The 20451-nt window shown below is 40.1% G+C and overlaps 1 protein-coding gene and 1 long non-coding RNA gene across 4 annotated transcripts in view; one reads left to right on the top strand and one right to left on the bottom strand.

The window, feature by feature from the left end:
- Window positions 1-15732, top strand: part of LOC129210959 (uncharacterized) — a 29179-nt gene extending 13447 nt beyond the window's left edge. The window contains exons 3-6 of the long non-coding RNA XR_008578692.1: window positions 83-151; window positions 2629-2890; window positions 12454-12598; window positions 13968-15732. This is a non-coding gene — a long non-coding RNA (uncharacterized LOC129210959). The remainder of the gene's footprint in view (window positions 1-82; window positions 152-2628; window positions 2891-12453; window positions 12599-13967) is intronic.
- The window catches only part of RORA (RAR related orphan receptor A), a 374756-nt gene that overhangs the window by 6300 nt on the left and 348005 nt on the right, over window positions 1-20451 (bottom strand). For 2 of the 3 annotated variants that reach the window (XM_054837375.1, XM_054837376.1), the window contains 8 exons: window positions 19306-19391; window positions 11008-11149; window positions 8954-9349; window positions 5621-5742; window positions 4270-4402; window positions 3492-3599; window positions 1979-2089; window positions 537-649 (listed from right to left, as the gene is read on the bottom strand). In XM_054837375.1, coding sequence (XP_054693350.1) covers window positions 537-649; window positions 1979-2089; window positions 3492-3599; window positions 4270-4402; window positions 5621-5742; window positions 8954-9349; window positions 11008-11149; window positions 19306-19391 — 1211 coding nt within the window. The remainder of the gene's footprint in view (window positions 1-536; window positions 650-1978; window positions 2090-3491; window positions 3600-4269; window positions 4403-5620; window positions 5743-8953; window positions 9350-11007; window positions 11150-19305; window positions 19392-20451) is intronic. The other variant, XM_054837377.1, reaches the window with a different exon arrangement.

Raw genomic sequence — 20451 nt, 5'->3', positions numbered from 1 at the left:
TCACACCACTTTTCCATTTTTGAAGAATTAAGTGAAGATACTGTAGATTAGCATAACAGTATGTACAATCTCTTTTCCCTAGGCATCAATATTTGGAAGAACTGAGAAAAAGGCTGTGTGGGGAACTTCTCATGGAAGACTGAAAACCAAGGTTAGTTTGTGTATTGCGCGTTCTAACAACTTAATTGTCATGCAGGCAGAGATTTCATAAGGATTGAGACACACATGTAGAACTGAAGTAGTAGTCTGTGTGGCAGAAATGTGTAGGAGAAATGGGATAAACCCCTTCAACGCTTTTCATGAAGTTCAACATTAAAATACTTTTTACACTGTTATCAACCTTGTTCCCTAGCGCATCATCATTTCACCTCTTCTAGTTTTTAGTAAATACTTTCAGCTAAGCACCTTGATTTTGAACAAAGAATTCTGGGTTTATAAATAACAAGTTAACTGCATAAAAGCTTTTACACCATCATTAGGATACAGTTCATAAGAAAGCGTACTTTCACAGTGACACGGCATATTATGAGTCTTACCTTTGTTAGAATTCCATCTTCCCGGTGGTTCTTCTGTAGGACATGCTGAAGTGCTAGCTGGATCTTCTGTTGGAGTTTTTCAATTTTTACTTTCTCCTGAAGCCATGAGCGATCTAAATATAAATGGAGTTAACACCTCTAGTACTGCACACTTCAATCACAGTGCACCAGGAAGCACTAAGTCTGTTACAGATTCATCTTTCTTTGCAACCTTTCTTCCTTCCACTTCTTACATACTCTCATATAGAAAATGAGTTTCAAAATTAATAGGGTTTGGAGTATATTTATTACATGCATTTAAAATTACTTTTGTAAAGCCCTTCATTAGAAGAATGCAGCATATTTGAGTAAGATTTATTAATCATTTGCTAACAAGGTCTGTAAAATGCAGGGTATTTACAAAATTAAGCTACTTTTTAGTGGGAAATGAATAGGTCACATAAGGAACAAGTAGCTGGAGTGGATCTTCTTGCTAAAATCTACAGTGACATACAGAAAAATCAGAAGCAAATATTCAGCTATTTAAAAAAAAAAAAGCTCCTGAACATCCTAGCAGAAAAGTAATACTACCTGCTACATCCTCTGTGTGGCAGAACTGTGGGATTCTTTGGTTTACATACTAAGACACAGGGCTAACATATTTCCAATCTGGCAAATGGTATGAGAATGTGTTTAGGACAGTCTCAACAAACCCAGTGTTGCTAACAGACTCTTCCACCACCACTCCCGAGTCTGCTACGCTGCAGTCTAAAACCAGAGCATTTATTTCCTTAGGTGTTATGCCAGACACGCACTGACTGACGTTCTGCACTGGTATCTTGTTCCACCCGACTTAATAAGCCTTCCCAGAACCTGGAGTACTGCACGTATCTACTTGAGATTATTACGTTATTTTAGTTACAGGTATGGTAGACCCAGGCTGACTCCTGGGGTGACTGGTATGTCTAGCACCATAATTCTTGGTGTACCCAGTTGGTGACAGATACCTGAGCTACCTCGGTACCTTTGTACCACACTACAGTGGCAACCCTGTTTAACGGACCCGAGGTGACATTGGAAGCATTCTGTCATGTGCTTACAGCTGCAAGCTCTCATATGTTGAAAGCTGACTATATAAATTCAGTGGCTACCTTCTGCCTGTCTCACCTAGATTGACCCAGAGGTCTTGCCAACATGCATTTAAGCTTTTGCAAAGAATCTGAGTACTCAATGAGGTGAAAATTTGGAAAACAAGGTTTTAGATTAGAATTTCGAACTACACAAATTTATTCCTAAATTCATAGCTTTAATGTGTTTATTAAAATGAAAATTTTGGTCAAGAAGGAGACACTGAAAAAGATGATGTTTCACGCTGTCCAATAGTCTTAAGATTATAATTAAAAAGACTTCACAATAAAAATGACCTCTACCAAATAAACCTAGAGCAAACCTTTATCTCTTACCTGCCGACATTAAAACAAACGCAGAAAACAAAGCTATCTCATCTTCTGTCAGGTGCATAGAACATAAACTTTTTCCAAATTCAAACACAAAACTAATGAAGTCTTCACAACCTGCCAAAAAGAAGGTACAGCTCATGTCACATTGTTTAAAACTACTTCAGAGCTACAGAGTTGTTGATTTATTCTGATGGTGAAAAACGGATGTAAAATACTTCACAGGTGAACAGTCTTCTTAAGGACTGTGGAGTGATGGTAGTGGATCTCACTCATGCTTGAGCTTACTACCCCATTCCCATGAGTCCCCAGCTCCCACACCCTGGCAGCCAGTATTTTAGAAGGTTTTGCACACCGTTATCTTCTCCACATTTGGTTCTTTTGGGATAAATACGGATAAAACCCAAGCCATTTTCAAGCTCAAAATTGGTTTAGCTTTGTTGCTGTTCTGAACGGAACTTTCTCATGTCACTGTGGACTGGAGGTTTGAAATGTGTACTTGGAATGTGCTGATTTTAAGACTATTGAGCACACAGAAGAGGGAGGGGAGAGAGGCATACAAGGTACATGCAGGAGCAAAAGGAGAAGCTGAGGTCTGAAAGCTTTTCATGCAGAAAAGGAACTGTCTCCTTTCATCCATTCTCTTGCTCACACAGGTGTAAGTCAGGTTACTGCTGCTGTTACGCATGCTGTTACGCAGTTCGCCAAAGTGGAGCCCTGCTTTGAAGGGGATTGCAACCTGATGCAAGAGGGCTCTCCTCTGCAGATCGCAGCCCCAACCCAGCCTAAACTTCTGGATGTAGTTGGTAACATGAAAGTTATGTTTCATTGGAACCCACATCTGATACTGCATACTCTGAATTGTTTGCACTCAGACCTTGGACCTTGAGGTGTTTCAGAAAGACAAAGAATACTGTGGTAATTGCACAGCATTCCCCACTGCCATATTTTCACTGCCCTCCAAAACAGCTTACATCCCAAATCTATACTCAGTGAAATGCATCCTTTTAAAATTAGCAAAAATAGAGAGGAAAAAAAATTCAAAATTATAAACTGTGGTTTAATAAAAAAATTATTTACAGTATTTTACCTGTAAATAACTGGACTTTGCATATTACAAAACACTAACATCGTCAAAGCAGGAATGTCAGTATATCCAAAATTAGCTTTAAACCTGCTGCCTTTTCCAACAAGTCATACAAAATGTTACACTCGATGTGAAATCTCAGCTTCTGTTCTTAACAAGTGTGTCCAAACTGCTCTACCCTGACCTAAGTGTTGAATTTCAACACCAACAGTCCTTTACTGCATGGAGTTAAGCTGTTTTAACTCCTGAAATCAGCTTGGCCTCAAACAGAGCCAGCTTGACTGCTTATAAAGGAAGCAGTTTGAGCTTTGGGACTCTTGTATTTGAATACTATAGCCTGATTTTTTTTTAAAGCAGCTGTCCCCCTTGCTTTTCCACCTTATTATTTTTATTCTGTTTTTTTTAGAGATACAACACTTGACATTTCCTTACCTAAGGACTTGAAAACCTCTGGGCTAGCGTACTTGCCATCAAAGTAGACTGTGTTGTTCTGGGAGTCAAAGGCACGGCACATTCTGATGAACACAACCTCTAAAGACCCTAAAACAGAAACAATGTATGTTTGACTATTTAAGTAGAGACTTCAGTTGCAAAGAGCAAGTGAGAATTTAAAAATTTCCTATGCTCTGCATTCACTATCAATTGAGTAGGGTAGTAGGTTTCTGTGGTGCAGCAGAGCATAGTTTGATTTGCTAGTAGAATTAAAAGAATTCCCATAAACCCCTTCAGAAGTTTTTTGCTAAAGCAACTAATTAATGCTAATAAACTATAATTTTTTATTAATGAAGTCTCTGAAGTCAAAGCAGCTCATTTAGATTAATGTTCACAAGGCTTTGACAACTTTGGTATTTGTAAACTGCGTTACTTCTACAACATTGTGCATAGAACAATCTGGATTTTTACCTTGAAATTTGTTATTCACTATTAGTAAGCCAAAATAAAAAAATTGAATCCAAGTTGTCTTTACACACTCACTGCTCCCTTTGTTCATAATGAACAGTTCACATAGATAGACCCAAACTCATTCTATCCAGAGTAACTAAGAAGGCACAGTACTTCAAACAGAGACACAATTTGTAAGGTTTCTTCCCTGTATTATTTTAAATGATCATTGTACTATATATATGTGTGTGTATACAATCACTGTATACAGGTAACACCTTCCTCAGTCAAAACTAATAGAAGCAGACCTTAAAACTAACCCACATACCTGCTTTTAAAAGCACAATTTGATCGTTTTGACACAGTTCCATAAAGCCATCAATGCGTTTGGCAAATTCCACTACATACTGTATAGCTTCTGTTATTTTGACTGCGCATAACTGCCACATTACCTCCCTTTGCTGTTTGAGAGAGAAGAAAAATTGAAGAATTACTAACCAAGGTTTGGAGAGCCCATTTTCATCAAGTAAAATCGAGCTGGAAACAAAAAAAGCGGAGTGAATTCTCTCCAGCACTCCTGGCTACAGTCTGCTTCTAAGACTAGGGGAATTAACCTCAAAGCCAAAGCCTCACATGGATGAGTGACAATACAAACATGTAAGACTTCTTCAGTGATGTCAGAAGAGATCCAGGTTGGCATGTTTTTACTTCAAAAGCCAAAAATGTCAGAGTATAATGATTCTGGTCATTTCAGTGGGAATTTTATTCACTGCATCAAAAGAAAATGCCAATTTACACTAGAAGCATATAATCACATTTTTCCTTTCAACTTCTGTATTTTGTACTGAATGTAAATTATCTAAGTGGTCTTCATAAAGATACATATAAAGATATACATATATGAAGATCATCTTGTTAACAACATAAAGAAGGCATGCAAGTAGTGATTTTTTCATATGTTGATAATTCTTCAGAATGAAATTACCTAATGAGTGGAAAAAATTATATTCTTGGAGGTTAAATATTTTTTTGTGGAAATGAGAAGTATGTTCACAGAACACTGTGCTTCCCAAGACATTTTTCCAAAAGTAGCCATTTGGTAGTAGTTTGTGGATGGAAGACGTGTTAGAAATAGAAACATCAATTCAATCTTAGAATACCCACAGGCGGTATGGTAGCCCTGTACTGCTATTCTGTAGGTAAAACTGAAACACAGCTGTGGAATGAATCAGGATTAGAACCAGGCATTGAAGGCTGGAAATCTGACAGAGTTCTGTGTTTATAAGCTCAAAACAAAACACACTAGGTAAAATTATGAAACTTGGTGGCTTCAGCTTTTGTTGTTGTTGATCCAGGAGATTACAAATTCAGAAATGAAAATAACATGCCGTTCAGGATTGAAAAAAATTCTCTGGTTTTGTATCCTTGTTTATCACTCCTAGACAGATTTTAGGAGTATGGCTTTGCCGTTTCCTGTACCTGTAAAAATCACAAGTGCAAAGGATATCCTAACCATCTTGCTGCTTTTGATTCTAGCATATTATTTCTTCGAAAACACACAAAAATACACATTCCTGATAGTAAACAGAAAGCAGTGAAAAAGTGAATTTTGCAGTGTGTTATGGAAATACCATGCTTTAAACAAAAAAAGCATGCCATAGCTTGGCATGCTTTTGTACCTTGTTCTGATAGTTCTCAATTTCTTCCTGCAGAAAAGTCTGCCATGTTATCTGCTGTAACTCCTCTCTCAAGTACTGGCAAGTTTCCATGTGTGACTTGGAAATATTCTGTGCAAGATGTTCTAAAAGAAAGACCAGAAAGTGACACACATTAAAAATGCAAAGCCGTACCTTCAGACATGAGAAAGCTAACATGTATTCCAGTTGCAATGGGGTGGGGTGGGGGGGGAGGCAGGGAGAGGGTTAGCTGTTAGAAGAAAATGCTTTCATTTCAGATCTCTTGGATTTTGCTTCATGCAAATAAACACAATTAATGCAAACTGCTAACCGACTGGAGGAAAACAAAGCAGAAGCCTGATTCCGAGCACCGCTGGCCCGGCTCCTCCGGGGCCTGGCACACCCGTTAGAGGGCACTCTGAGCACACACACGCACCCGTTCGCCCTCTCGCAAAGCGGCTCTGAGATTTTCACACAGGAACACCAAGCAGAGTCCTTCCACTACGTCCTAAGTGGTTTTGGTGAACTTGAGTTTGTTTTGAATAAGCAAACTTCTGCTGGGGACAAATTGATTTCTCACACAGCAGCGGCTGCGAAAGAAAGCTTGCAAGAGCAAAAAGCTTGCAAAATAAAGGCAAACTTGGTAAAACCTGGGAGCATTCAAACTGCAAATTCAGTAAGCGGCCTTGCTGCCTTTAGTCAGATAAAGTCAGCTTTGAAACCTCGGCCGAGAATTACACTATTAAGTAGAGCCATAAAAAAAATTCGAATAAGCGAGGTGATGGACCCCTCAAGTTAGGGTACAGGAATCTCTGAGGGGACAGCTTTGCTGAATGCAGCACACTGTGTATCATGTATAGGGAATATAACAGCAGTGCCAGCCAGGCAGTAGATCTTCAAAAAGCTAAATTAATTTGTGTTTTATGCAACAGAAGCTTTCTAATAAATACAGACAGTTACCACCTGTCTAGTGTGCTGTCAAGCAGGACAGTATCACATGAGGCTGCCTATGAAGGAAGACTTTCTTTTCTACTCTCCTATCATTAAAAAAATATCAGGAAAATACACTTATTAGCGAATCTAGATAATTAATATAACACACTAAAGACTCAAGGGTTTTTCTCCTCAGCTTTAGAGTAGTCAGTTAACTGCTCACGATTTAAAATTTCCATACATTTTAATTCCAAATAAGCTATTCTCTGCTGCTATACTTGGTTAAAAGACCCACCCATAAGGCAGATTTATATTTATTAATAAAACTTGATTCCATAAACCTTTAGGAACACCTTTAAAAGCGTGAATAGCATTTAGACATCTGAATTCCACTTTTACTGTGTCGTGGTCTTTTCTACCCTGACTCTTCACACGCGCCTGCGCTCCTGTTTTAGCATGTGAGAAGTAGAGGCCTGGTGACTTGTCTCACACAATTCTGCAGTCAGTGCTTTTGCAGGTTAGGCCACTGAAAAGGAAGGCTTCAGATGAACAAGAACGGGGGGAGTATTCCATGGGACTCGAGCACTAGGCCTTCTGTGAAACTTGCTTTGTTTAATAACGGCCAAACTCAACTCTTTACAAATAGAACTGCTGGACCAATCAGTCTGGTTAGTATCATACTTGCTGCATTAATAGTTTGATGTCAGATACTACCTGAAAAGTCTTTAGCGTATAGCTGAGATAAAATCAGATTGTATGTGCTACCTGAGCAATCAATAATGTAGAACACAACAAGGTAGTTTATACTTTGGTTGTCACATAGCTTTCAGGTGTTTCAGAGCAATTTTTTTCTTCCAAATGTGTACTTCAATCATTTGCTCTCACTAGTAGCAAATGACAGCATTATACCTGTGCCCTTGCAGGACACAGGAGGTGAAATATTACCATGTTATTCGCAAACCTCGACCTGAGTTCTGGGCTGTGTTTCAGCACACACCTAAATACTTTCATTGAACAGCCACACCTTTCTAAATTGAAACCTTAGTCTGGAAGACAAACATTCTTCAAACATTGTTTGGTAATGTCAACGCTGGGCACCCAAATCACGCTCTGTAGGGTTTAAATGCAAGCACTATGTAAATAAAGGTAAGCAACAGGACAAACTTATTTTAGGCTAGTGTTCTAAACTCAACACCTGGCCTAGGAAGGAAAAGCCCTCTCTTTTTTCTGGGGGTTTAATGTAGATCTTTTAGTAACTCCCACGAGAATATTAACAACCATTTGATTGAAACAGAGCTGGTAGCACAGCCTTTATCCTAATTTTTTCTTTTCTTTTTTACTTATCTGTAACTGAAGTTACTTGAACTCAAGCCAGACATAATATTTTGGCTATCACAACAAATTATGTTGTGGAGATCTGCATTCTGCAACATAAGGACATGAAAAAGTAAGCCTTCATGTCCCTTCCTCTCTACAAAATTTCTCAAAAGAACATAAAATAAACCCAGTAAAATTTCATATCGTATAATTGCCTCTAATTAAAAGAAGTTAGCAAAAAGAGAAAAATTTAACTTGGAATACCTGATTTTTCAAACTATTTTTAGGTTTTCATAATGGAATAATTGGCAAAAATGTTGCTTAAGTAAGCAAAATCACTGTTTTAACCACTTGACTGCTTATATAAGTAATAGAATCTTAAAGCCACCTCTCTAATGTCCTGTTCCAGTTTGCTTACATCCAGTTCACACAGCACACTCTACCTCGAGTCTCAGATGTTGATAAGTCATAGTTGGGGAACTCAGCCCTAGTGTAATCTAAAACGTGCTAATTAATGTGGTTGTTAGAAGGTTCTTAGGGTAATTATCAATATTTGCTACATTCAAAAATTTTTTGAAGTATCTGGGACCAGATTCTCTTCAACCAGTGACAAGAAGAACTGCCCTCAGATTATAGACTGGCACTTTGAGTTCACATTTCCCAGGTACAGATAAAGAGCAGAAGAAAATCAGCCTCATTGCTTTTTGTTAGAAAATGAGAATACTGAGGTAACGAAAAAAGAAAGGAAAAGGTTCAAACATAATCTGCAAATAAAGTAATACTCTGCTCAGCACTAAAGATTACCTTGTTAATCAGGGTTCAGAGGGTTCTATTACATAGACTGAAAACAAAAGCAACACTACTAGAGCTGATCACCCACAAGCTCCTGGGATTTTTAGTCCAGTTCCGTAAGGTGTTCACCATGTACCCCAATTAGGATATTGTGTGCTTCACAGAAGAGTGCCCATCCATGCTCACAGCTGTACTGAAGCAGCATGCTCACTATCACCTGGCTAAACGTGTCACTTTAATCCAAAGGGTACTACTATTAAGACAATTACAATGGAAGCTTTTCTCTCTCATTACCTAATTCTGCCATGGACACAGTTGGAGAGGTCTCCCCATTTGTAAAAGAACAATAAGGGAAGAAGCCCGATGCTGGTGTGTAGTCACATATTGGTTCTGGTTTGATTCCATTAATATCAAGACCCGACTGATCTGGAGAAGGCTGTATGTCTAAGTAGAAGCTGCTAACTGCAGAGTCTGCTTTGCTACCTTCAGGGGTATGCCCATCAATGTAATTACTGAGGTCATCGTGTAGCTCTGTTAACCCATTGGTGGTGATATTGTATGTTGGTGTTAGTGGTTCTGCCTCTCCTGGTTGCTGCTGATGATCTCGCTGCTGCTGCTGCATTCGATGTTTCTGTACCTCCGCATACAGGCTGTCCCTCTGCTTTTTTGACATTCGACCAAACTTTACAGCTGAAAAACAGACACACAATGTATTACGTTTCTACAAATCCACTGCTGCATATTAATTGTCTTGGGTCTTTAAATACTACACAGGAGGACACGGTATAAAAGGCAAATCAGCAGGATGGGCAGACCTAAGAATCACTTCTGTCAGTTACAGGTAACATAGCTGCAGCAGCTACTCTTTAAAAGACTGTTTTAACATGCTACTTAAAAGGACCATTAGAAGTCACTGTTTTGGCTTAATTCATTAACTTTCCATTTCTATACCGAAAAAATTTTGTCTTACGTGTCCACCGAAGTTCACAGATACATCTCTTTAGCATTCAAATCCTACCTAGAAAAGTAGAAGCTAAACCAGAATATGCTGGCCGGAGATGAGCTGTCCAAGTCCTACCGGCTGTATATTCATACCACAAAGCGAACGAACCTGGAGTTCAGTATAAACACACGGGGTCTATCTCAAAGAGCATCAAGAGCAAGCTGTATTGATATTAGGACCGAAGCTCATGGGAAGAACCACAGAACCTGCAGCTCACCATGACAGGCAAAAATGTTTAGCTGGTAAATTATTGTTAAAACTGTATATACACGTGTGCGTGCGCTCGTGTATATATCTCTCCACAAAATTATTATTACTTTGAGAAATATTAATATGAAGTGTAAGCCTGAAGCAACTGGTTTGCAACATCCAGGGAATTCTTAAGAATATAGTATGGGATTACTGGGACCTGTATCAGCTGTAAAAGCGTCATCATCGAGGAAGGTGACTACCATCTTGTACTTTTCTACAGGAAAGCAAACATGTTGGAGGGACTAGTCACTACATGATCCACTGTTTCAGGTTTTCAGTTTCATGCCCAATAAAAAAAATTAAGACAATGTAATTCAAGAAGTAAATGTAATCTTAAAACAATCTCCTTTAATCGGACCTCCCGTACATAGAGTAATGCGTATGTATTTGTAGAACATGTAGTGTTGCTGTCGCTACGGCAGGGGAAAAGACTGAGTCAGATCTTCAGATTGGGGAAGCGACTGCAGCTTCATTACATCTGTGGGGGAGGTGCGCAAGTATCAGCTGCAAATCCAGTTCTAATTGAGTTACATAAGCTTCCCTTCTACAGAGGTGGGTTTCGTCACTACACTAGCTGTAATGTTGAGCTTAATATTAACAGCACTGGAACACATTTTCTTCGGAATTCGCTCTTTGAAAAAACACTGCACTATTTTCTCTTTACATTTTTTCCATTATTCATTATACACAAATGTTTAAACGTCTCCATGTATTGTGAAACAGTTCTGATCTGTACCAATATGGCAATCGGGGTGTTACTTGCAATTATAGTACGTCACTTAAATTGGAATGAACACATAGAGAAAGTATTAACACTAGACTAAAAACTACATCTTCAAGAAGTGACCAGAGGCAGAACTCTTAACTGGGAACTATATGAGTAGGAAAAAAAATAAATCCAAGAACTTCATACATGCCCTCATTTACATATATTTATGTGAATATACAGCAACATATAAAAACCACTCGATGGTCTCAGCTATGAGCTTGCTGCACAATTAACTTTTAAATCCTGTGTTGCTTTAGTTGAACACACAGTATACTAAAGATGATTCTACTTTTTGCAATTAAGCTATGTGCTAGCAGAGCTTACCATCTCGAGACATCCCCACAGCAAGGCATTTCTGTAATCGACAGTGTTGGCAGCGGTTTCTACTAGTTCGGTCAATCAAACAGTTCTTCTGACGAGGACAGGAGTACGTAGCATTGCTTTGCTGACTCCTTCTGAAAAAGCCCTGCAATTGAATTGCAAAGTACAAGTCAAGAAGCTGTTAGCTGATAGAGCAAATAAAGACTCGGAAAAGCAGCATACCTAGCAGACAAGGAAATTCAAGTGCACTATAGTCAATTACAGGAAGTTAAGAGGGGTTTGGGTTTTTTTCTCTCCTAGAAACAAACAAAACCCAGTAACTAGTGGGAAACAGTCATAAAAAAGCGTTACGACGCATAAAGGAATGACACATTTTTTCACTGATTTTACAGCTCCCATATTACGTGGTGGTACACCAAGTCTTTCTAAGTGAGATAAAACTAATTATAGACCTAGATTTCCTTGATTTCCTATCTTTCCTGGGTTAGCATAGATCTCCAAAATAGGGGAGGATTCACCAGCTGCTCCCCTGTTCTGCTCTTTGGAGATGACAATAGCAGGCTCTGATGCTCAGTGTATGTAACACAGAGCGTGATGCTGAGTGGTTCCTTTGACACAGAGCAATTTTGCAAAATATATTTTCTTAATTAGTTTGACACGGACAATTGAGGTTTTTTAAGATGGGGGGAAGCTGAAACAGATTTTATCTATTATCTTTTTTCTGAGTCAACTGCAACGGGTAGACCCATCTCCAAAGAAAGTCAGCGCTGGAAGTTTACGCAGTAGTTACAACTTAGTTCTCTCCATCAGAGTGGTGCATGTTACTAACCACTACGGCAGCTGTTTGCTTTGAAGTTCATTCCATCTTTTTGCCACAGACTGTCCAAACGTAAGCTGGTGCGTGCGTGTAATACCTACTTCACAAGGATTCTGTGAAGATGTAGTCATTCATAAGAGGCATTTGAGATCAGCGAGCACAGTATTTTAGTTTTATGTTGCCACATAATGGACTAATTAACAGCGCTGCAAAGAAAATACTTCCTCAGAAAGGCTGGGTACCTTTTAATTAAAGCTGGACTTTTACCAATTTTTGTATTGATTCGAAGGCCACATTCTGGAGTCCCTTGGCACCTGCACGCTCTGTCCAGACACTTGGTGAAACAAACAACAGGAAGGACTTATGCATGGCAAGTAAGAGACTTCCTAGCAAACGTGACAAAACCCTGAGATAAAGCCCCCCACTCCATTTTTTGAGGAGGGCACCAGTCTTTGTCAATTATGCCCCTTTTATTAAAACTTCCATGGGGAAACATAGAATATAAAAAAATGAGAAAACTGAAGATGCCTGTCTTTAATCCTGTTTTCCTTTACATTGTTTCTCACCCATTTATTCTGGTCTTCTTTTCTATATGACTGAACTTTCAACTGTTTTTAAATGTTTGTCAATAGTGAGATGATCAGCACTGAGACTGAAAGTATTGCACATACTGAGCTCTGATTGAGTGCATTTCACCCTAAAGAAAACCTGAAACACCATGGAAATTTCTACCATTCCAACATCATGACTGATCCCTCTGGAGGAACGAATTCTTAGGTAAGTAGATCGCTTAATTCCCAGTTCTGTTCACACCCTTAGTGGAGCCTGTCACTCCAGTGCAAATACACATGCAAGTGCAATGCGATTCACTAGAGAAACAGAACTAGGTATCGACTTACTGATAAAGGGTCTGCATCTCTGCATTATCAGCCCCTTAAAATTTCAGTTCCCCAAACACTCGTTCAGAATGACATGCTCATATAGGAACTGTATGAAATCTTCTGCCACTGCTGAGATCCCGAAAGTCAGCCTAATCAGTATGTAAAATGAACCTGGTCCAATAACCTCAAAGATCTACAAGTTTTCCTTTAGCTGAGACTTATACTGAGTCTGTATGGCCAGTTTGGCATATTTCTCTTTATTAAGAATAGTCTTGTCAAGCTGAGGATTATTTTTAGTATTATAATGGAGAAAATACTGGGCTTTTCCAGGTTTTCCCTAGAGAGACAGCTGCTCAATACATTTTAGTGTACAATATATCAGCTAAGTTACAGCTTGAAGCTAAATTGTCAATAGAGCAGAAGTGCCTGAAACTGGGGCCTTTAAAAGCACTTGCACTTTACAAACCAGAGATGTAGCAGTGTGCTTTTGAAAACAAACCCTACAATGTTATGTGGGCATGTGGAAAACAGCAGCAGTAGCTAAAGCAAAAAACACCAAAGAAACAACCTTGCCTCAAACTTCAGAAATGAGTCTAAACTTGTCCAGTGCTCAGAAATACACATATCTGAGATTTGGGATTGAATTGACAATGAAGTTAAACTGAGGGTTTTTTACTCTCAGAGTTCTTCTGTATTGTTGCCGTTTATTAGTGACTTTGCTAACCTTTTGGTGGTCTTGGGCTCTCATATCATAAGATGTGGGGAAGCCCCTATTACAGGAGCCTTCTCTAAGTAGTTTCTCCTAGGTTGTTCCCCCCACTTTATTAGAAGAAGGGAAGGAGAGACGCTATATTCTGTTGTTCTATTTCCTCGCTTTTGCCAGAGGCACAGAGCTAGCTATAATTTTTCCACCAGGAAGGAGGAGGTGGATGCATGCACGGTACACGTGTATATACATTCAAGCATTATGCAAACCAGCCCAGGCCACATGCTCTTAATTGCATGCATGTTCACAACCATTACTTCACATTCAGACGATTGCCTAATGGGCCACAGGCAGAGCGGACCTCTCGTGATCAAACACACGAACGAAACTGCTCCTGCGCTAAAAGTTCCACCACTGTGGTGGATGGCATGCTCTGAACCAAGGTGTCTGGTGGAGAGTGCCCGTGTGAGTGCTCCTGCCTCCTCCTGATGCCAGGATAAAGATCCAGCTGATTTTGATGAGGCATCACTGAGCTTTGCATGTCTCCCTTTTTATGTAGATGCGTTAACACCGTGCCAGAAGAGCAGCAGAGCAGATTACAAGCCATAGCTTCATCGCTGCATTTCAGACTCCTATTTGTATACGACACAATATATGGGTTTTCATATGCTGCCAAGAAATCAAGTTTGGGAAAAAAGGGCGCGAGAACTTTTCATCTGCAATTCAGTTTGAATAACAAGTTGTTAAAAAAGCACTTTGAAATGTAAATAGCAGTTTTGCAAAGTCTATTAATAGTTTCAATAACTTCACTGCTCAGTGGCTCTGTATTCCAGACGTTTGTGTCTCAGCTTGCTCCTTAGCAAGGGAAGAGCCAGTTGCGCTTCCCTGACGTCCCACTCGGCACAGCACAGGCTCCCTCTCCACTGCGGCACAGGCTGAAATGCTGATCTCATGTTTGGTCTTTTGACAAATTTTCATTTAATGAATTGATTCCTACAGTTCATTAACATACCCACTTCCACTTCTGTATACACATATGTCTTAATTAGCTGCTCATTGGCTGTTTAATTACAAGAAAACAGCTGACAGCTGCCTTGCTGCATCCTAATGGCAGACGGTTTGGAATGACTGTATGCAAGCCTGTGACAACAAAGGCTTATTCATAATCCCATGATTTATGGCTAATACTTAAAGACTTCCACGTATCATTAAGTTTTGCAATATTCTGTGCAATTAACAATTAGTTGAGGGGGGTGGGGTGTCATTCTTTTACTGTTTTCCAAAGCAAACTATTGCAGATTTTCTTTAAAGAAACATCAAAAAAAGTAGCCATACGAAAGATCAACATTCAAATGGGATTTTTAACCCTTTTATGACAATAAGCCCATATTTTAGTTGTAAAGGAAGGAGAGTGCTGTGACAATATTGTTTGTTTAATAAACTTTGTTAATAAAGTATTTGTAGTGCCACTGGAAACAGAGAAAAGATGTTCAGTTTTACATGTGTGGTGAAGACAGGAGTGAGATTGTGTTTATCAGGTTATAGGAGGCTCTGACTAGCCCTTTCTGCAACATGGCTCATCTCTTTTCTAACATGTTTTGCTTGAAATTGGCTAGGCAAAAAAATGAACGGAAAAATTCACAAGCATGACTTTGAGGTCAGTGTTTGCAATGCCGACATCACGCTCCATGTTCAATAAAGTAATGAACAACTGGCCAGTAAAGAAAGTGAATGAATGAAAGGAATGAACAAAAGTAATGCAAGATGGGAAGTGGCAGTACACCAGCTGTTGTTTTCTGAAGTAACACGGACATTCTTTGTAGTTACAATGAGCGAGACCATTTTAGGTCTTAACAGACACAAGAGCCAAAAGCCAGTACCTATCAACCTCTGAAAATGTGAAAGGTGCCCAGAAACGCCCTGCGTGGATGGTTTTATGAGACCAACTGCGTACAGCAAGTAAAGAGAGGGATCACACTAATGCATTTGTGGGTCAGTTGGGCATGAACTGACACTATCGAAGTCACTGCATCTGCAAATTAAAAGACATGGTTCATTACCAAAAGCCTCATTTCAACCTAAATGCTTTGCTATGTCCTTTTGAAGCATTCAGGTATTTTCTGACAGTGCTGAACTGGATTCACCTTTCAGCTATGAAAAAAGAATACAGGTGTGTACAAACCAGTCTCCCTTCTCAGCATGGTCCCGAATAGGGAGCAAAAGGTTGTTAGCGGGTTCCCACAACTAACGGTTAAGGAGGTGCTCCATACAGATACCAGTTTTTTCAGTAGTGCTACTACAATAGTGGTATTTCCAATCTTACACAGGAGAATACACTTTTATTTCTGAGTCATGGTACAGTCTTTGTGTCATTCTTCATCCATGCTTCTGAGTAAAAGTCATACAATTAGTCTGATGTTCCCTTTTCCCCCATTGTATGTTGTATACTGGATATCAGCAATGGTCAGAGAGGAAAAAACCCTCTCTTTTAAAATTGATTTTGTTTATAATAAGCCACAGGAGCCCTCAGAGATGAAGTATAAACCAGAGCCTGGCTAAAAACTTTTTTGTTTTCACTTGGGGGGGGGAAAGAGGAGGGGATGTTCAATTTTGTTTTTTAAAGGCAGATTCAAATTCAGCTACATACGTTGATGGGTTGGGAATACTCGATGTTTGTGCAGAACACAGCCGCTAACCTCATAAAACCAGCCCATGACATCATAGCAAGGTAGGAAATGAAAACTTCTTAAGAACCGCTAATTGGCTTCATTCAGTTCTGGTTATGTGAAAGGCAATGTAACAGCAAAAAGTGGTCGGAAAACTTTCAATTATGTGAAATGCAAGGGTCACGAACCTGCAGAAGAGCGACATGATCAGCAAAATTTGACAAGAGCTTGTCTGTGATTTCATACATCATACAGGTTAAGACTGCAAAGTAGGTCTTTGCAAGTGAAACTTCACATTAGGTTTTAAATAAATTATATTTCTGGTGGTTATTAGTATTTACACAGTAACACTTAACATTACTCTTACTAAAGTTCACACCAAACTTGAGTGAAAAACAGTAATAGCTGAAAACATCCCACTTTGCTGCTGCTGTTGCTGCCTGTAGATCATTCGCGACAGGCCTGGCTTGAGAGGGCGGCAGGAGCACATCTGTTCTCTCCTGATGACTAAGGCCCCCATCCTGCAACCTGACGCACACGGATGGGTTTGTAGCACCTGTGCTGAACCTCACCGACTTCTCTGGGACTGACTGTTGGTGCAGGACATCGGCTCCAGGAATCAGAGCGCAGGACTGGGAACTAGGTCTTCATAGCAAATACTTTTTACAAAGGAAGGTTTAGCACAACACGAAGAGCAATGTAAGCATGCTCAAACCTGCAGAGATCATAGCCACAGAAAAGCTGGGAAAAAACCCATACCGATACACACCTGGCTCATTTGGCAGAAGCCAAGCTATGCCAACTTTTTCACCAGCCAAAATAGTTCTGTTGGGTGAGACTTTGTTGACATTACTGTGGAAGAGCATAGCACAAACAAAATCCATCTGCTACAGTAGGGCTGTGATCATTTAAACTCTTCCTCTGACTTGTGCCCACTGGCACTCCCCTATCTGTCACTACTTGCAGGTCATCTGGGCTCTGGCGTTACAGAAGAGAGAGCTTCAGAGTTATTTCCCTCCTGAAAGGGAAGTAACTTAGTTAACTACGTTGATATTCATTGGCTCTAAAATTCTGCCTGAAACTGTATGGCTGGAAAACTATTTTGCTACTCCAAGAGAAGGAGAAAATGCCTAACTTACTTCATTGGGCCGCTGTCTTACTCATGCGCGCTCTGCTCTCAAGGTTCAAATGGTTTGAGCATAACTTGCCTGCTTGCCTTCCCTTCTGCCCTTTCCCACCAGTTGACCGTTCTGTTGGATTCTCAGAAGCAGACTGGGGATTGCACAGAGCTCCCAGAGAACTCAATTTATACAGAAATCAAAGGAAACCCATTTGTTCTAAAGCACAAGGAACTGCACACACATTTCTTACTGTCAGGCTAGCAGTGTGTGTTGTTCTGACTGCCGGAGGTACACAAAGGACTTTTCTCCTAATCACTCACGGCTGCATTTATCCCGGGAAAGTATAGTTGCTCTGGTGGAGGGATGCTCGATGGGTACGTCCGTCTCTTACCCGCTGCAGTGCTAAGTGCCTACCAGCTACGTGCTAACTAGTGTGACCGCGAGTATGGCACGCTCTGCTGCTTCCTTCTGCGTGCAGCTGTCCTGCTGCTTTTGGTGGGGGCTTTTCTCACATGCACGACTTGGGAGAAGACAAGGCCAAAGGCCTGCATGGAGATGAAGCAAAGATAATACAGCGGCCAACTTTCCTTTGGCAGCCTGCTCCTGTTCTGCAACAAGCCGTGTTGAGAAAGGCCTGTTTTCTGCATAGATGAGTGCTAGCGTTATGCTAACCTCGGTCTGTTGACAACGACGTTCAGCATGGATGTTGAGGCGGTCTCTCAGGTGTACTGGTCCCAGACCATGTAAGGATTAAAGAGGTCTCAGACCTTGAATATAACTCGATACTCTTTGACAGGACAGCCATACAGCAGAATTCTCACTGCACATGTCTGCCACTTCACACAGCTGAAATTTGATAAATGCTGCTCAACCACATAAAGCTGAAAAAAGTAAACATTGTATTATCAAGGCATTTTTTGTGCATTTCTTGCATTTTTCATAGCAACAGCAGTTGCAAAGGGCAGAAGGTGCTGTCCCATTCTAACATTCTTAGATTTTGGGGTTTTTTTTCCCTTCCTATTTACCAATACTTCTGTGAGACTGAGAGAACGTGTTAATGAAAACAATCTTCCTTGGAAAAACACAAAAGAAATCCCTATAATGTGAAAGCAAGGAAGTTACTTTTTGAAGATGGGTGGTAGTATCAAGCATGTCAGGAAAGCAGACTGAAAAGTGTCATAAATATAAATTCTTCACATTTAAAATGTAGACTAACAGAGGAAAACCTATCAGCATGGGATTGCAACACATACATATGTGGAGAAAGCAACAAGCCAGAGCACAGCTGTGCACACTGTGTCATTCTCAAGCTAGTGCTGTAATTCCGTACTGGCGATAAAAAGGAGTGATTAGCTTCGCAGCACTCGGGCCTAGCGTTAGCGCTATCCAATTTAATTCTTGGTTGTAAGAGACAAACTAAACAAAAGATCAATACTTCTAGTGTAATCCTTGCTCACTAGAGTTATGGAAGGTACAAATCCAGGAAAAAATCCAAAGCAATCCAAAAAATCCTTACACAGCAATGGTTGCATTACAAGGAATAGGCACTGCTTCCAGGAAGACCTGAGTATGCTTAACACCAGTAGCACGCGTTACTTGTGCAACATCATCTTCCATACCAAACAGAATAGATTTGTGACTGCAGCAGATTACAAAAGAAAATTGAGGAGTCAGAGAGCTCTCACGTATTTCAACACGGCTTCGTAGCAATTCACAAAGCAAAAATGGAGAGGGAGATTCAAGAAAGCCACAAACTCCCTCTCAAGTGATTCCACAGAGCAGCTTCTTTGTGGTGTGCTAGAAGAGGATCATCTTTCTGTACCTCTTCTGCTTATTCACAGAGAGACAGTTTGTGGCACACACAGCACAACTGCGTGATTTTTGAAGCTTGTCCTGAAATACACACGTGTGTGTGTGTGGGTGACAAAAATGTCCTGTTTAAAACCCAAATAAAACCAGTACTTCAGAATCCCCAACTGATTTCATATTCTTTGAAATGGAGTCCACTGATCCAACTTCGGCACAATGCTTGCTCTTTAAAAAAGGAAGGAAAATAATCACTATCAAAAGGCTAAATGCTCTTTTAAGACTGAGTATTTTAGAAGCTTACCTTGCAGCCTTCACATGTAATGACACCATAATGGATTCCTGATGATTTGTCTCCACAGATCTTGCATGGAATAATTTCAATTTGAGCTGCAACAGAAGCACGCAACCAGTTAATTACATTTTCTTTTAAACACCTTATAAAAGCATTCCCTGATCAGCATTTGTACAGTGAAAACTAATAACCTGCTAAACATTATACTGCATTAACTATTCATTGCTGAACTGCAAGGGTCCCCTAGAGCTTTGGACTAAATTATGGCTGCTCGTTATATAATAGCTTTTGGGTTATTAAAATGGGTCATTTGAGAAGGTGTTTAAGAACCCACAAGAAGGCTAGAATCAGCATTTCAAAGCCAAAAAGAATAGGAGAGTTCACATTTTGGCCAAAGAGCTAAGACGACACTAGAAAGGTTTCTTCCAACCTTACTCCTGTGAGGCTGTAGAAAGTAATTTTGAAGCTTGCCCTGCCTGAAAATGAACACACCACCTTTACCAGAGGGGTGACCATCATGCCATCCGGTTCACGTGACTGGTCAATCCAAAAGAGAAGTTACAAGGTAAAGAGCAACTGCATTTTACACAAGAAATCCAAACCTCACGTATCTGAACTGAAAGCGAATTATCAGTACGTATTTGTGTATTAGCTACCACCGAGGGGGGAAAATACAGCAGTATCCTAGTCAACTTACAAAAAAACAAAGGAGTCAGTGCAGTCTGGAAAATGCCAGAGAGATACGTGACACGAAAGCCCTGATTTTTTAAATTGAACTTCATACAAACAAAACATACCTACTGAATTCAGTTTCGCGTGTTACAAAGCTCTCCACATGTTCTCTCTAAACCGCAGCACCTTCCCAGCTGAATACATGGATTTAAGCAGGGACTCCTGCACGCTCAGGAATACCTCTTCAGCTCCTCTTGGGGTATATGGCTGTGGTCATTCTGCTAGCACCTCTTTTTGGAAAGGACCGTGCTGAGGCAGTGCTTTACTGTATCAAAGACCAGCAGTCCACATTTTACATATGCTTGGATGTGCTCACACACGCACAGACTCTACACATTAGGTAGATAACCAAAAAATCCCCAAGGCGGCACTTCCTCTTCTGCAGCGGCGTTAGGATCAGGCTACATTAGTTTTCTTGAACCG

The sequence above is a fragment of the Grus americana genome, chromosome 10, assembly GCF_028858705.1.
Source record: "Grus americana isolate bGruAme1 chromosome 10, bGruAme1.mat, whole genome shotgun sequence".
Taxonomy (NCBI): domain Eukaryota; kingdom Metazoa; phylum Chordata; class Aves; order Gruiformes; family Gruidae; genus Grus; species Grus americana.
Note: the sequence above shows the minus strand (reverse complement) of the source record. Positions and strands in the feature narration are given on the sequence as shown.